Genomic DNA, 17,947 nt, shown 5'->3' with positions numbered 1-17,947 from the left:
ATGCTAGTTATTACCTGCAGCATAATTTAGCGATCAAATTCTTCTTTCAATCACTGTTGACACTATGGCATGGCAGTATAACGCATTATAAATACTGAACTTATAATATACTATGTCCAACGATTAAAATACTTTAAAATATTGGTATAAAATGTCATACATGATTAAAAACATTCATATAAGCCTTGTAAATACAATGTGCTTATGATGACTTTCATGATAAGTGTTACCAAATGTGTTTAATTTCATCTTTTGATGTATTTTGATGCACATTTATGAAGTAGATCTGTGCCGTTGCAAGTCTGAGTTGTCCTGGACTTCAGGTAAATCTACACAAACCCACACAACAGATAGCAGTACAATATTTGGAATAGTATGCACCAGTGAAACTGACCAAACTTGTTTCCCAGGTTTATTACAATTTTTAGCATTAAAACAGACTTAATGTATTCCAAATCCCATGTTGGATTCTGCTGCTGTACCTGTAAAGAAGCATTAAACCTCAGCATACATGAGCTTAATCAACTGTTAGAGTGTACCTGGAAAAACAGCTACACAAAAGCAACTTTTCATCAATAATATTAATAATTTGCTTGGATTAAAAACAAAATAAAAAGGGAACACCCCGTTAAATACTCTCACATCTTTTTTTCTCATTAAATAGAAAATGTCCATCCAACTCTTTAGAAAGTGTTTTGTTTCGTCGATAATACCTTTAAAAAAATAAAAACATAAAAAATACATAAAAAGTACATTTGTTAATCCAAAGTTTACATCAATGTTGGAGGCACCAAGTTTACCTTTACCCTCCCACTCTGCATTATTAGTCTGAACAGGACAAAGCCAAAAGTCCAGCATGGCTGCCTCACTTGATTCAGTCGTTGATCCCATTCCTCCAAAGCAAATGTTTATTTTGCCAGTTTTGTCCAGTAGAGGGCAGCAGTGTTTCATAATTCAGAGTTCCCACCTGTTACGTCCATCTGTTGCTTCTCTTTTAAGCTTCCAGAGCCTTGGAAAAAAACATCACAGTGTCCAATTTTCTTCTTCATAAACATGTTGTACACTGCAATAAATTCAAGATCGTGTGCCTGGCACGAAATATGAAATGCGGAATTGTCCGTAGAGCAGAGCAACTGCTGTCGAATAACTCACTGATCGGTGTCCCAGTGTCAAATCACTGTGGAAGTTGCTTGTCACCAGAGATAGTATCAAGTGTCACTAAGAAAACATCTGCACTCAAACCATTTAAACAGCGTCTTTAACATCTGATCAGTGATGAGATGAAACTTCAACGCCAACTGCCACATTCTTATTTCTGTCTTCTTTCCTCAGACTCGGGAGGTGACGCAGAGAGAGCGTAGTCGTTGAGCCAGGGTGACCTCCAGCTCCTCGAGAGGTGATTCTCCCCGGCTGTGAAGCAGCGTAGAAGTGTTGTTTCCTTGCCGGGCCGCGGGGGGTCCCAGCAGCAGGCTCCTGAAGCCCTCTCTCTCCAGTAGAGCAGGCATCTGCTGCAAGAAGTAGCCTTCACAGAATGAGCTCAGCTCCAACGAACCGTGGGTCTGGGGAAAGAGAAGACACAGTTATAGATGTAAAGTGTCAACAATACTGCTTTCCAATGTAGAATTTAGGAAATGAATCATGTAACATGGTGGCCCTTTTGTGACGTAAATTGGATGTGAAATGAGAATCCTCTCACTTATTAAACTGAAGAATTTAACAAAAGAGCAAATATCTGCTCTATAATAAAGTTTCTCTTCTAATAGTTCACGTAACATCTCAATATGATCCAAACGTCTCAGTGTGCTTGTCACCTTGGCTGTTTTGTAGACGCTGACTGCATTATCCAGATTGATGAGCCGCGAGCAGATGAGTTCACAGTGTCTCTGTAGCACCCCCAGCTGGAACAGACTAGCAGCTGACAACAACTGCCGGAGAAATCACAAACAAATGTCTTAAATTTGATACACTAACATAAAAAAAATCTAAAACTTGGATACAGCAGTAAAGGACAACCAGCGTATTGATAAAGACATAGAGACACACATAAACACTGAATATTCACCAGTCTCCTAAACCAGGATGAAATCCTACAATTTGTCAGTAAAATGTTTCATACCGCTACTCATATAGATGGTATAGTATCTGTTTAGCGATTCTCACCTCCAGCAAATCAGGCACAATAGTTCTCAGTGACTCTGTTCCTCCACAGTACAGGTATGACATCATCATCTGCAGAGAGGTCAAAGGTCTTGTTTAGAAAAAAAGTCTGTCCCATAGTTGAACTAATTAATGTACATGTTTTGTCATATGCAGTACATCTGTCTCCAGTTTATTCCATCAATATTGATTGCGTACTTTGGGTAGTATTCTTGAAAATCAGGAAATAAAGAGTATATTTGTTACCTGGAAAATGTTGTACTTGATGCCACTGATCTCAATCTCCTTGTTGTGGCTTCCATCTGATCCACAGCATGCCAGCAGAGACTTGAATCTAAAAGAAAGCAAGTATCCGTGTCAAACCCCTCTAGGATTTTAAATGCTCAGTATGTATCATGCTGCCCAGTGGGAACTTGTCTGGACTCACCTGTCAGAAGCTGTGATCAGCAGGACTCTGTGGCCATAGAACGGCTTCCCCTCCACCACAAACGTCACATCTGACATCTCCTGGTTATTCAGGAAATGAGGGTCTGTAGGAAAACATACCAGGACCTCCTTACAACTCCATTCCCGGGATAACCTTTTAGTGACAAGGAAACCTGTCTGGCCACTGGTCCAATATTACACTGGCACATATTAAGGAAACCAGAGCTTTGTTCGGTCTTGAATGCAGATGCATCCTGATTGTGTCTAAATCCTCTGCTTTGTCTAGGTCGAGCTTCCCAATTGTGAAAATGTTTAGCCTTTTCACTCACATGGTACAATATCTTTGGAAAACTTTTTTTATGACTTCAGCTAAATAGAAAAATACTCATTTGCAGTTGTGCATACAGCCAGAGAAAAGGATTGCCTTGGCTGGTTAATACCTTGATTTCAAAACCTTGTCCGATGTGTTTGGCATCAGCTTAACCCACGTCTGTGGGACGTTTTTAATGCCAAACCCACACATTATAGAATCGGCTAAGCAATCCCTGAATGCAGTCAGATATTAATTTGCATTTACAGAAAACTCAATATGAGGTTGTAGTTATTGAGTGTGCAGAACATTATGGTGCAAACAAATCTCTAATTTCAAGCTGTGCACTTGTACTTGGCTCAATTAAGATGCTGAGTATGTTCAGGGCTTTTCACATTGTTTTGGTCAATTCTATCTAAAAGTGTTTGCATAACGCAACCTCTTTTCAGAAATATATAGAGTTAAAATGATTTCTTAATTAGTAGTTAATCAAAGGAAAATTACTATTTGATTAAGCCTTGAAGTACATATTTAAACAAAAATGCCAGCTATTCAATTGTGGGAAATTGCTGCCTCTTTTCATCATATGTGATAGTAAACAGACTACATTTTAGGAAATTGTGACGGATGGGGGTATTTCACTGTTTTGTGATATTTTATAGACTAAACAATACTCAACAGATTAGTTAATGAAAGTAAGTGATCTAAAACATAAAGCTATTATTGTGATCTGCTCTGAACACTGAGCTATGTGTGTTCATATACACATACAGTAAGAACCATAGTTTTCTTACCCAACTGTGCTGAGAGAGTTGCCTTCATCCCTGGGATGGCTGGAAGAGGTGCTGGACCAAAACAGTGACTAAAGATAGTCGCCAACTGTTGTAGAATGGCATCATTCTGGAGGAAAGGAGAAAAAAGGGGATTACATCACACATCTTAACTAAATGTCTTGCTGATATCATGACGCCGAGACACTCTGAGTTTTGATGCTACCTTGGTGGTACGTAGGATGTTGAACATCAGGGGCAGGCCAATGATGACCAGCTCCTCGCAGTAGTCCTCTTCTTTGATCGTGGTGAACTCTCTGAGGAGCGAGAGGGTGACTCCTGCCCTGGACTGCTGCTGGGCACAACGCAGAGATTCCAGCCACACATGTAGTTTCCATGGTACACCTAGGTCACAAGAAAAATAAATGTTGTTTGGTTTTCAAGGTAAGTCACAATTTGAACAGTAAGACAATCCTCTTCCTGACATTTGATAGGTACCCATAGCTCGTAGCTCCATGGTGACATCCAGGTAGCCATGTTCCGCACTGTAGTAGCTGGCCTCCTGCAGAGCCTTCATCCTGGCCTTGCAGAGCCTTGCTATGCCCACCTCTGGTAGGGCCCCGGGGCCAGAGGAAGGGGTGGGGAGAGGGGAAAGAGGGAGGAAAGGGCAGATACTGGTCTCGTCCCCCTCCACCCCCTCAGCTAAGATCTCCTCCAGAGACAGGACATCCTCTTTGACTTGCTGGGGCTGAGTCAGTAGCTTTCTCAGCACGTTTCTGACAAGATAGATAGGAGGGAGAAGTGGGAAAGAAAGAGGACAAGGAGGGAAGGACAGAAAGAAACATTAATATATGTCCAAACTGGACCACATACATCCATTTCTGTGACCCTGTACCCTCCTCTCTGATTACATAATCTGTCACCCTCACAGTGGAATGTGAAGTGTTGAGTCTACATTGTGTTCACACGTACACGCAGTGAACAGGTGGAGAGGTTTACGCTTCCAGTTGGTGTTTAGAGACAGATGGACTCTGAATAGGAGGCCCTGAATTCAGGTTTTTTATACTCGGAAACTATCAAGGTCTGCCATTTCACCACATGCTGAAAGAGATGAATCTCTCCTCAAAGCACAAATGCAGACTTGGGTCAACTATGACAGCGTGCTGACTGAGTTAACGTTACTTTCTTTTGTCAGAGCATTCTAGCAGCATCTGTCGACAAAATGTCTTTTTGAGATCAGATTGAGAGACACACATACCTGTGTCCATGTGCGGCAGCATGACTGAAGCAGTTCATGTCTTCATAGAGGGAGGACGTAAGGGCATTTCCACCGTGGGTCTTCGATAAGGGGTCTGCACCTCGCGCCAGGAGCAAACTCACCATCTCATAGTTTCCTAGGAAGCATATAAACAAGTCAATTACATACCGATTTACATCCTAAACACATTTAAATGGGATATATTTTACCAGTACCCACACATGTCTTTGATGTTTGCAAAGACATACTTTAGTAATCTATTCTACTTGTGTATTTTTCCCACTGGTGCAGTCTACTTTGTATTTCTGAATAGTTAACATATCACCCCACAATTGTTCACATATTTTATGGTTTTATTTTGAGTGTTTGTGTTTTTTGTATTGCTTATTTTCTAATTCATTAGAGCACTTTATACTCTAGATGTCTTCTTTCTGGCTTTAATGCACTTACTGTTGCAACAATTGCATTTCACCACAGGGACAAATTAAGTTTTATTATACTTTATGTTGCATTTTCAAACAAACAAACTCATTCATATGAGGCCCTATTTACACACTGTCATTTCTCTTTTACTACAGCTATGTGTGGCTTTTATTTGATCCCACAGAGGAATGCTGTCCAGAGGCTTCTAAACAACCACAGGCAGCACTCCTTAGCTCTCGCTTTGCCTTCATTTAGCCTCTCATTTCCTTGTTCCTCGAGCCAACGCGTCATTCACAATTCAATCCTGTGCTTCCGTTGGTCGTCTTTATGAAAACTAGCACACTACAAAATTGGTTACTTATAATTGTTGTAAAAATAAGTTTAAGATAAGTTAAAAGAGTTATTATTAGTTGTTTGGCAGAACATTACAACATTCATTCATCTCTGCGTGTTTCTCTTCTGCCGACTTTTAGTAGTAAATAGTAATTTACCCACCATAAATGAGATCATCACACAGTCTGACAATACACAAACATCAGCTGTGCCTTGTGTGTACATGTGCTTTTATGTGTGCATGCAAGTGTTTGCCCACCTGCTGCTGAAGCCAGCTGCAACGGGGTGTCTGCTGTACTCTCCTGCCCATTGCGGACTGCGGCCCCCTCAACGTTGGCCCCTGCATCCAACAGGAGCTGGAGATACACACCACATCTGTTATACTGTGCACTGTTTGACATCCTATAACTCATTTAAGGCCTGGCCTCTGACCTCACATTTGTCACTCAACTTTGGAGCGTATAGCATCACATCCGCAGTTAGCTGTGGACTGTGTAGCACAACCTGCATTCCATGTGCCTAATTAGCAGGTTAATTCTCCTCGAATTAAAAGTACACCATTCATGCCGCATGTCAAATTCAAGGTTCACACACTAGCTACATCTGGTTGTGGCTACTATGTGTGCATATGTTTCCAACCTGCACGACGGAGATGTGTCCATGCAGCACAGCGAAGGTGAGGGCCGCCCAGTGTCGACTATCGGGATGCACAGAAGGGTGCTTTGGGGAGCACGGTGGAACCTGGCAGCACGCAACAAATGGGTGCTACACACCAACACCAAGACCATACTCTCACATGTAAAAGTTTACTCAACATGCAACATTTAAATCAACGTGTACATATGTTGACATTGTTGAAGCATATTTACCGGCAAGTCAAGGTTGGCCCCGGCATCGATCAACATCTGGACTAAGGCCTCGTCTCCAGCTGCGCAGGCATACATCAGCGGGGTCATGCCCTGAGTGACGAACAGCAAAGAGAGCAATGGACACATGAAAAAGGAGAAACAATTACATTAAGTGCTACCTAAATACGAACTATGGATACAAATGGATAATGTTGCAATATTCCCTTCAACACACATCATATATTAAAACCCATTTATACCGCTATACACAAAGAGACAGATGTTCAGTACCTGGTCGTCCATGCTGTTGACCCCATCTGGTCCCAGCAAACCAATAGCTTGGCCAATGAGGTCTGTACGTCCACAGTTTAGCATCCGAAAACCCAAGTCCAGGTGGAACTTGTCTGTTGCGGCTTTGGAGTCCAGACGCTTGAAGGAGCTAAAGCAACATTCAGGCCTGATGGAGACAGACACAAAGAAAGAATAAGATAATAAAACGACCAGTTCACCTTCAATTTGTGAGAGGTAACCAGCAGTCTGAGAAAACACACTAAAACAGATTAAACAGACATTGAGAGCTACACATTTTAACCATGTGGCTCATTGTACATTATTATCTGATGATTTTCTTGAATCATTCACTTCATTAAAAGAGGCTATTTAGCCGCGTTACAGTAAGCGGACAGTAATTGCTAATGTCTTAGCAATTAAGTTTTCTTTCTTTTCAACTAACTATAATGACCACATGAACATACAAGGGAGACATGACACTGTTGTCAGGAACAGTAAACCTAGGTTGTCTGAAGGTATTGTTAAAGTTCATTTTTGTATTACAGATACTCAGACATAGTGCTGCTGCTTTCCAGTAGAGATCCAGATCCAGTCTACAAATCAAGCAGTGCAACCCTTGTGAGTTTGTGCGTGTGTTCTCATTTACTTCAGCTGTCTTGGTTCACAGTCCAGTCCTGGGAGGAGGAGCCTGGCAGTTTGTCTGACGTCGTCACTGTCCACCAATAGACTCTTGCGATGCTCAGCATGAACTATGGCCACTCTCATCCACTCCATCAGAGGTGGCAGCAACAGGAATGGCCTGTAAAAAGAAAATATAAATAATTACACCTCCATCCATCTATATGTTTGGTACAAAAAAAACTGCATTCAACTATAATGTATGAGGAGAACGCAGCAATGTCGGTGTGGAAGTTGTCTTAACTTGTGATTCAGTCATGTTGAGAGGGAGCTCATAAACTGTCTACGATCAGATGACTTATATATGACTGGCAGTACTTCCCCATACCCTGACCAGTACACATTGAGTCACATTCCCCCCCCACACCACCCACACACACACACACACTAGGACACAACAGAGCACCTCGCCTCTACTTATCACACACATTTGCCAGCTTTTACACACCATATAAAGTTGGTATATATAAAGCAGACATGTTGAAAAACAGATGTATATCTACGTATATGTGACTAATCAGGGTTGGTTGCCAGGTGATGCAGTTAAACAGCTGCTTTCCTTGTCTGTGAGATGTGATGGGAGATGATAACAGAACTGTGACTTTATTTATGCTGTGGTTTGATAAACAAAATACTGCAGTGTCTTCTGAATAATCAGCCTATTTTTAAACCAGCTTTTCCAAAGGGAAGATAAATAAAGGTTCAGCCCTCTGGCATTGCTATAGAGGATTTCTAGGAAAGAGAGAACCAAGTGAAACAAAAAAGACGAGGAAAGGATTAAAATAGAAATAACCATATTGACCTGATCATGAGGAAACGAGACACAATTACATTATTTGCAGAGAAGCAGTGGCGTAAAAGAAGAAAATGTGTGAATGTGGCAATCTGAATGTCATCTGGCTTGTTTGATTGCTCTTTTTTTTCTTTCTCTCTTTCTTGATCATCCTCATCTTTCAACTTATCCCTAAAAAAAACCCTTTAGAAACCACTGGTGATACGGCTATCTGCAACGCCACAACGGTATTAATCTCGTCTTTTCTTTTACCATATGTGCCTGTGAACAATGACCCGTTATTGTTGCTTTGCTTTTGATCCTATGGAGCCTCAGTTAGTGTGTTAATGAGTGTTTGAACACTGCCTCTGTGTAATCATGAGATACTAAAGCAGCCGTTCTCCTGCTGTGGTGTTATTCTTAGCGGTGGCTTCACCTTTGTTCTCAGGAAATGCAAACACTCCAATGCATATCATGAATACAGATGGCGGCAAAAGCATGAGTAGTATACGAGCATACAGTCCTACTGCGCTTGCTATAGGTATTGTAGTTACTGTTAATGAGCATTGGGACCCCTGCCGTGCCATTTATTCTCCTCTCTGTGTTTACTTCAAGGAGCTTCCTGCGGGCTCCTTCTGTTCAACAGCGCTCTCTCTCTTATTCATCAGTGCTTTGCTAATAATGTATATTGTCACTTTACTAAAGTGGATCTTCTCCGTTGTATTTTAAGGTTTCAGAATGTGGATGTCAGACTTTTGAAAACCTCACTAAATGTAACATTTAAATGAATTTAACAACATTATAATAACCAAAATATGTGAACCTGTTTTAACATCACAAATAAAAGCTTTTCATAACTGTATGGCTGTGGTTGGATCCAACTGCTGTTTTACATATTTCATCACTAACAACGGTCTGTGTTAGTTGACCTTTAATAACTGCATTGCAGATATGACTGCATTATAATTAAAGGCTTAAAATAACTTTAAATGTGAATCTAGGACTTTTTCAGACAATTAGAAGCCTGCAGATACCCTGTTTCCCGGTTTCTGTCTATTTTATCTTCTAGCTATTGTGTCAGATGGTGTTTCAGTACTTTATCAGTCAGTGATCAGTCAGGAGGAGGGACCCAGCAGTCAGTCAGGCCTGACAGCTAACAAGCAGACATGGGACTGATGGGATGGAGGAGAAGTAGGAGGGAAATGTTAAATGGGTCTGATAGGTGCATATAAGAAGGATTTGAGTGTTTGGGAAACGGCTGGAAGGCTAGTGGGTTATGTCACAAGGAAGAGGGGGGTTGGTTGGCAGTTTGGAGATGTGCTGCATGTGTAGAGTGAGAAGAAAGTCCTGTTTCTGGGGTGAGGAGGGGCAGCTGGTTTGGGAATCAATGTTATACTCCTCTTAATGGGCTTCACTCGCCCTAAATTGGACTGTGTGTGTCTATTTCGTTTGTGTCTTTCTCCCTGAATGCCACAAGGCATCCACCCAACTTTTTTATTGCATGCATGTTTCAAAGCATGGACGCTGCACACACACTACTCCATAACTAAAGCAGCAATCAACCGTATCAAGCTTTTAACACTTAGTGCTTATTGATCCATTAGAGAGATTTCCCCTTCCTTTTACTTCATCAATCAGCATTTCACAGCCTGTGTTGTAGTGAGTAAAAATACATAAAAATTCTAATCCCTGCATAATAACCAAGGTGCTTCCTTTCATGGCAAGAACTATTGGGTTTTTGTGTGTGTGTGTGTGTGTGTGTGTGTGTGTGTGTGTGTGTGTGTGTGTGTGTGTGTGTGTGTGTGTGTGTGTGTGTGTGTGTGTGTGTGTGTGTGTGTGTCGTAGACATAGGGGATATACACAAAGATGTGCATCAACACAAAACAGCTGAAGCCATGTGTATATCCACCTTTGCCAGAAGCCAACGACTGCATCTAGATTGAGCATGTCTCTGTACTGACACCCACGCAGCTCTAGCCTCTCTCCCACGAGTCATCCCTCCTTCTTTCCTTAAACCCTCTATCTGAACTGCTCCCCCCCTCACCCTACACCTCCCATCTGACCCTCGTGTCTGGGTTATGCCCCTCAGCCTGAAACACAAACTTCAGCTTCGTGCAACATCAAAGCTGAGCCTCCTGTTAACACTGAAACTAGATAGCTCTTCTGGCTAGCCCGCTGACCCGGCATGCTAAGGCTACACACTGAGAACAGCGGGATTTAGACACACACACGCACACACAAACTCTCCCACACATGTTCACACACATGCACCTTTAAACGTTAGCTCTGAATCATGGCGCCATTTTCTCCATCACCTGGCTGGTCATAAAATGACAGTCAGCTACAAATTGTGGTCAGGTGTGTATGAACTCTTACCTGTCCAACATGAAACGCAAAGGCTTTTCTCCCCAGGTGGCAACATCACACATGCTACACTGGCCCCATATGTCCAATGTGTCCTATACCCCGAAGGCACTGTGATTGGTTTCACGTTTAAGAAACTGAAATCAGGCCTTCAAACAGACCCAATCATGCGGTGCAGAGGGTCAAGGTGAACCACTGATCTAGAGTCAGATTACGCTCATAAAGGGTCCATAAAAGGAGGGGGGGTGTGTAAAGTTTTCTGATGAATCTGTGGTTATGAGCTCCACTGGCTACTTCTTATCACAGTAACACATCTACCCATTAGTGCTCCCTTTCATCCGCTGAAGGATGTAGAAGGGTTGGGGTGGTCTGTTCAGCAGAGTTTGGAAGTGCTGCTTTTGGGTGGAGAGACTGGTAATTCCACCATTAAATAGATTGGTTAATGACTTTCAGCACTAATAAAAGTTATTTTTCTGTGGCTTAAAGAGGAGTGTGTGAATGCAGAACTAAGTAGACACAGACACTAGTGTTTGCCGTGTCACACTTCAACAACGCAGCCCAACGCTCCAATACAACATGATCTGTAACAGCCACAAGTAAGCACCAGGTCTTAAGGATGATAACAAAAAGGGCGTCTTGAGGATTCTGGCATAAGGCTCTTACCAGGCTCCCTATAATGTTTGATGATGTGGCCCACACACATTTGGTGGTTTTGGGTTTCCACCAAATATTTTATACAGCTTTCAATAGAGGGTGAGCCACATAGATTAAGAGGCCCATTGTAGGAGAGCAATCTGTATCATTACCAGGCACCCACATAGTAATCACTAGCAGGTTTGCACTGCTCTCCTCTACCACCTGAGTCTGTCGTGCGTTTACAGACACTACACACAGTCACATAGAGAAGAAACATGTAGGCAACTCAGAAGCTGTCTAGAAAGAAAAACAGAAAGTCGCAGATGTTCCAAAGTATACAGTGCAACTGGATGCTAAATCATTTAATCCTGCACACATAAACCAGGCTGATATACACCCAACATTAAAAACGCCTGACGACTTGGAACAAACCGCCAGGATAGTGAAAAGAGGGGTGTATATTTGCTGTTCGGTTCTCTTTGATGCTAACGAGGAGCCCACCTTTGCTCACTCCTGCTGTGTCTGTTCATTATTAAATGTATAGGAGCCAGCTGGCTCCGAGCGCAAACACGTGTGTGTGTGTGTGTGTGTGTGTGTGTGTGTGTGTGTGTGTGTGTGTGTGTGTGTGTGTGTGTGTGTGTGTGTGTGTGTGTGTGTGTGTGTGTGTGCAAGTGTGCAAGTGTGCATGTTTGGGTAAGATATGTGGCTGATTTCATCACAAAAACCTTTACAGATGTATGGCTCGCAGATGTTACGTAATCATCATAACCCAATAATCACAAAGACATGAATTTCTAGAGGTTAAAACATTAATTGTGGAAGAAATGTCAAACTATTTCCCAAAGAAAACTGAAACACACACTTAATTGGGAGCTGCATCCCATTTGTATGCTTGAGTGCTACCTTTAGATAGGCCTCCCTATATCCGTTTGAAAATGTAATTAACCTTTACACAGACGAGCACTTTCCCCTGACATTTTTAACATATGGTTACTCTGGAACACATACATGCATGTGTCTTTTTTCTGGGAGAACAGGGTCCAGATGTTTGGGCAGACTGCAAGTACTTTTCTCTCACACACAAGTTAAACTAATATGTTGGCGGGAAAGAGAAATGACTGTTCACTGTTACTTCTCGCTATCTGCTGAAACCCAACAACATGACACGTAATTTCCTGTGACGTACTTTAAGACAAGAATTAGCTAAGACATTTTTTTCCAAATAATCAGGTATACTGCTACACCAAACCATTGGGTAGCACTTTATAATAACTACACACTATTTAGCATTAGTAAAGCATGAATAAACACTTAATTCATCATTTATAAAGCATTGTCCCAACAAAAACACTCATTAGTAACTCATTAGTATGCTTTACTAATGCTAAATAGTGTGTAGTTATTATAAAGTGCTACCACCCATTGGAATAAAATATAAATGTGATACTACTCTGCATGCAGGCTGTTCAAATATTGTCAACCAGTTGTTTCAGGACTGAAAAAAGACAATGACCATAATTGTTCCCCAAAGGCAACCCAAAGAAGATCTGAGGAGACCCTAACAGAATTACAGACCATTAGCACCTCTTGAAAATCCCTTAAATCACCAGTCTTCAGGCTAATTTACACTCTAAAGGTGCAATGAACCCTTCTATCAGACTAACATTAACACCTGGAGTCCCCTCCTCACCTGTAATTAACAGTTCAATGAGCAGACGGCAATGGAATCAGGAATGGTTTAGAAAGAAAGGTGGCCTGTGAAAAGCTGTTCACTTGATTAGAACCTGTTTGTTAATTTCTGAGGCTGGATGTTTGTAATCTAATGAAGCAAATGCAATCCTGTCTAATTTCAGATGTGATCAGGAAATCAAAGCACACAATGCATGAAAGGAAAATCAAGAATACTATCAAACCTATTTTCTGAGGGTGTATCCAAAAAATAAATAAGTGCCTAAGATTAGACCGGTCACTTCACTGCCTGTGATACACTCTGGAGAGCATCTAAACCGCTCTTGTCCGGACATGCATGACTCCCACCTCTCTTTGCTGAGTGCCATGCGTGGGGGATCTAAGTTGGGATTCTCCATGGACTCCATTTGTGGGCAGCGCAGGAAGTAGTAAAGGGTGTGGAGGGCGTCCGGCGACCAGGACACGGGCTGCTGGTGACGGGCGTGGCGTGCTGGACTCATTCCCGGGCGCACTGAGCTCAGGCGCTGCATGTGGTGCATTGCACGTGACACCAAGTCACCTGGAACAAAGGAAATAAGAGAAACATGGGAGTTTAATAGTTTAGCAGTTATTTGTTCAAATAAATTGCAATAGAATTGCTTGTTCATTTCATTTACTTAGTTATTCTTAATACAGTATCAAATAACACTGGAATGTGGGCCAAATGGCACATAAAAAACGAAAACTATAACAAGAGTTATTGCTCAGTATAAACCCTGTGGGCTCCTAATCCAACTGGATTCCCCCTTTTCTTAAACCACTTACATTTAACCCTCCTTTACTGTCATTACTCTCGCTCCATGTCTCTAGTGGTATTTGCCATTAGCAGCGTCGTTATCAGCTAGCACAGCCAGACGACCAGTCTAAACAGTCATCTTTAATCATTGAAGGAGTTAATGGGATAACAGACAGTTGACCACAGGCTCTGATGAACCATTCAACTGTTTCCCTATTGACGTATTTCAATCACTGCACTCAGCCTGGAAAGGTGGGAGTCAGTCAAAAAACAAGATCTGTGCTGATGTTTTAAATTTGCCTCGTCCACCACTTGTGTGAGAACACTGTTGTGCCAAGATAAAGATGTAATAAATATGTAGCTTATCAGAGGATTCATCCACCCTCACAGTGAGCTAAGTGGACAACCACGTACACTTGGATGAAGGCCAATTCAGATTACTGGATGTACAGTCTAATATATGAAGAATTTAGCAACCTAAAAAATGTATCAATGCACAAAGCACAAAAAAAAGAGGGCGTAGGGCTGCAAGGAGTAGAGCTTGTAGATAACATTGGTTGTCATAGCAGGAGCATGGTGGCGAGACAAAATATCAGTTGTCACAGGGAGGGGATGTGGAAGGAGGGAGGCCAGGTTGAACTTGAGATCATGTAACGCTCATTTAACATAATTACCCCTGGGTTAATTTCTAACCAGATTACCGTGAGTGAGAGGCTGCCAGGGGCCCACGGCTGGTGAGTCCAGCAGTGTGAGTGTGTATATGTGTGTGTTGATATTAAAGGGTTTGGGGTACTTCAAGGGGGGTGACTTTGGAGCAGCTTTCCCAAAACAGACCCCACTTCAAATTGAAGGGCCTCCTTTGTGTTAACCACCACCAGCAGTCCCTCCAGGAGGTCTCCTAGGAATTCTTGTCCAAGATGGAGAGCCTCTCTCTGGCTTTCCAGTCCATATTGTGCCCCAAGGCTCAACTACGCTCCAGGGGTCAGAAGGATATGAAATCCTTCATTCTTAGATTACAGCTTATATTGGAGGCTTTTTAAATACATAGTGACTAAATACGCCTCTTAGGTCAAAGTTGCAAGATAATTCAATGTTTTGAATAATACAATGATTAGAAGATGTGGACTGTACTGTCAATTCAGTATAAATCCCCAAGTTTTTGTCTGGACTCTTTGTGACCCCAGGTTGATAATTGGCTTTACAGGCTTTAGCACAAAGCTCATACAATTTGGGTTAGCCCGATCCTGATCTTTAATATTTCCCTTACTTAACCGGATGGTCATGTACTCAATAGTTTCCCATATCTAGTGGAGGCCACCATAGAGCTGAAAATGAAACATTCAAACTTGTACGAACACAACTTTTAGAGCCAGTATATTGCTTGCACTAGATTTCCAACAATTTTGGACATTACGCTGAAATGTCCAGTACCCTGCCATCTATTATCCATCATCTTTATGTATGCTGTGTGTTCCTGTGTCTGGCCAAGTCCAGTCTAGAGATCCAACTGGACTGAATAGCTTAGCACAGATGCTCCTCTGTCTGCCTGGTCTCTTGGGCTCAGATCAGAGTGCCAAATCCTGTTTTTGTTGTGTGTATGGATATCGGTGAACACATGCCTGTGTGTGTGTGTGTGTGTGTGTGTGTGTGTGTGTGTGTGTGTGTGTGTGTGTGTGTGTGTGTGTGTGTGTGTGTGTGTGTGTGGTGTGGTGTGGTGTGGGGTTTGTAGGTGCGGATGAAGGATGCCAGCCCTGCCCAGAACAGCCCAGCTTCACACCGCCAGAGCGATGTGCCACAAAGAGACCACTGAGCAAGTGAGAGAAATAGTGTGCCTGTGTTTGAGAGTGTGTGTGCACTTTCTTAAAGCCTCACTAACGACGGCCGTGTATGAACGTGGCCTTGTACCGGAGGAACAAATGACGGAGTGTTAGCTCATTTGGAGGAGGAAACTTATCCTCACTCCCACCAACACTAATCTCTATCCCTCCTCCTCTCGCCCTGCACTGACAGCCTAACTCTTCCCCACTCCACCTTTCCATCATTTCCCTTGCCCCCCTAACCCTCCACACAACCCTGCTTTTGAAAATATGCACTCCATCCTTAAACTTAATCCCCCACCTCCTACCTTTCTCACCTCCTTCTCCACACTCTCTTTTTAATGATCTGATTCCAGCTCTCCATCACCTGCCAATTCCAGCAGAGCCTCCAGTTTAAGAGTACAGTATGAGTGTGTGCATGTGTGAATGCATGGTTCTCTGTTTACCAACCACGTGTCTGAAACATGGTCATCGAGAACTGGCAATATTTATCCAATCATTCAAACTGCGATGGCAGTTCCCTCACCTCTCAACAGATTTACACGAGGCCCAATGTATGTATAGGACTGAAAAATTGGATCAGAGATGCGATTTTGCCCCCAGACTCAAGGTATTTGCCCCATAAAAGACGTGAAAATGTCCAAGTGCAATAACCTGCAATAAACGCACTACTGTGTTAATGTACCACATAAAATATATCTACTGGACAAAATTCAAACCAAAGTTTTGAAAAGAAAATCTTTCTCAGTAAAATGAATGGAGAAAGTCTTTGACTAACTTGACTGGCTTCAGATTCAGAGCCACCAGATAGTTTGTGTTAACAATGATGCACACTGCCTAGCAAAACAGACCAGGGGCAGACAAAAAGCAATCAGATGCATTATCACTTTACTCTCCAGAGCTCCATGTGTAGAGGAACTATTTCTTGGCACACATGAGATGACTTTCACAACAAGGCACACACTGGGGCTTATCACACGCTGGGGCTTATCACAAGCCTTTTTGGCCAAAGAAAGTGTTCCTGTCTTCCAGAGCCAGTGTGGGAATAACAAGGTATGTTAAGAAAGTGTTCAGAATAGGGTAGAGTATTTTTTTTTATATAAATATGACAATTAGTTTATTATTTCTGGGAAGATTCACTTGTCTGTAATAACAAGAATGTGTTATGGCTTCACTGTTTATGATTGTTAAAAGAGCTCAGAGGAATTTAACAAATTAAACATGACATTTGAAAAAGAATGCTAATATAAAAGTAGATCCAGGACCACACACTAATCAGAGCTACGTGCACTCACTGAGTTCAGAAATGCTGCCGACACAGGTAGCCAGCAGGGACTGCTCCAGGGTCCTCAGCTCCAGCTGGGCATAGGCATCTTCCCTGCTGTCCACTGACGTCTGCTGGTTCTCTGTGTAGGGACTGAAATGTGCCGGGAGAGACAAAACCCCTACGGAGACAAAAACAGAGAGGAAAGCGTTCATGATTAATATAATAAGTGTGTGAGAGTCAACAAAACCTCAGCAACATCCATCCACACTGCTTCTGCAGAAGTCCCAAAACAATTGCCAGTGATATTGACGTAGTGTATTTGTAATCCCGGTAACATGTAACCCACACCGCTGAGGGCAAATAAACACACAAGGGAACATGAGCCCTGCTCTGAAAACATTCAGGAAAATAAACAGAGTGCACAGTGACATCAGGCTAGTACAAACAAAACAAATGCACACTGCATCTGAAGCAGGCCGAGGCCTCACAGTGAGGAATACCAAGACGGACTGAGATCACGTTAAAAATGATGTGTTACTCCAGATAAGCATACTACAACATATACAACACAAACTGTACATGATTGATGCATACTCACATATTTGCAGATAATCAAAACTCTGAAGAAATTAATCATTCATTAATTGCATTTCATTTCTTAAACTGCACTGCAAATTGTATTCTAGTTTTAGCTTTTATTGTTTTACTGAATGTTTTTCATGTTTAAATTAATGTTCTTGATTGTTTTCAAATCTTTTTTTCTTTTGCATTATGTTTTGATGCTTAATGGTTTTAAGCACATGTGGAAATTAGGCGAATATGAGGATGGTTACAGCAGATACATGATGAAAGCTTAAAGATAGAACACTTATGTGGGTTCATATTTTAACATTTAGGATGTCATCAAGCAACAGAGTGCTGCAAGTTAAAATAGATAGAAAGAACATGTTGGCCTATTAGTATCTCTTTGCTGGCTGTTAGCTCCCACACCCTTGTCATTAGCTTTGTCTGTTAGCTACTGTGCAGCTTGTCAATCCGGGTGAACACGGTTAGCCGCCCAGAGGTTAACCTTTACTTTGGCTTCAGTAGCAAAAGAAAGCTCTCTGCCAAGCCAGAGGAAATGAGTGGGTGAT

At 42.1% G+C, this 17,947-nt stretch overlaps 1 protein-coding gene across 1 annotated transcript in view; it reads right to left on the bottom strand.

Moving 5' to 3' along the window:
* Positions 1 to 413: 413 nt before the first annotated feature.
* The window catches only part of abtb2b (ankyrin repeat and BTB (POZ) domain containing 2b), a gene marked incomplete at its 5' end in the record, with an annotated part of 43,010 nt that continues 25,476 nt past the window's right edge, over positions 414 to 17,947 (bottom strand). Inside the window, 16 exons of the mRNA XM_079224281.1 lie at positions 414 to 1,559; positions 1,812 to 1,925; positions 2,161 to 2,229; positions 2,404 to 2,491; positions 2,585 to 2,687; positions 3,688 to 3,793; positions 3,890 to 4,068; positions 4,162 to 4,439; positions 4,922 to 5,057; positions 5,937 to 6,033; positions 6,317 to 6,418; positions 6,547 to 6,636; positions 6,817 to 6,982; positions 7,463 to 7,615; positions 13,304 to 13,514; positions 16,843 to 16,992. Of these exons, the coding sequence (XP_079080407.1) occupies positions 1,329 to 1,559; positions 1,812 to 1,925; positions 2,161 to 2,229; positions 2,404 to 2,491; positions 2,585 to 2,687; positions 3,688 to 3,793; positions 3,890 to 4,068; positions 4,162 to 4,439; positions 4,922 to 5,057; positions 5,937 to 6,033; positions 6,317 to 6,418; positions 6,547 to 6,636; positions 6,817 to 6,982; positions 7,463 to 7,615; positions 13,304 to 13,514; positions 16,843 to 16,992 (2,273 nt within the window). The 3' untranslated portion in view covers positions 414 to 1,328. The remainder of the gene's footprint in view (positions 1,560 to 1,811; positions 1,926 to 2,160; positions 2,230 to 2,403; positions 2,492 to 2,584; positions 2,688 to 3,687; positions 3,794 to 3,889; positions 4,069 to 4,161; positions 4,440 to 4,921; positions 5,058 to 5,936; positions 6,034 to 6,316; positions 6,419 to 6,546; positions 6,637 to 6,816; positions 6,983 to 7,462; positions 7,616 to 13,303; positions 13,515 to 16,842; positions 16,993 to 17,947) is intronic.

The sequence above is a fragment of the Taurulus bubalis genome, assembly GCF_910589615.1.
Source record: "Taurulus bubalis genome assembly, chromosome: 9".
NCBI classification, from domain to species: Eukaryota; Metazoa; Chordata; class Actinopteri; order Perciformes; family Cottidae; genus Taurulus; species Taurulus bubalis.
Note: the sequence above shows the minus strand (reverse complement) of the source record. Positions and strands in the feature narration are given on the sequence as shown.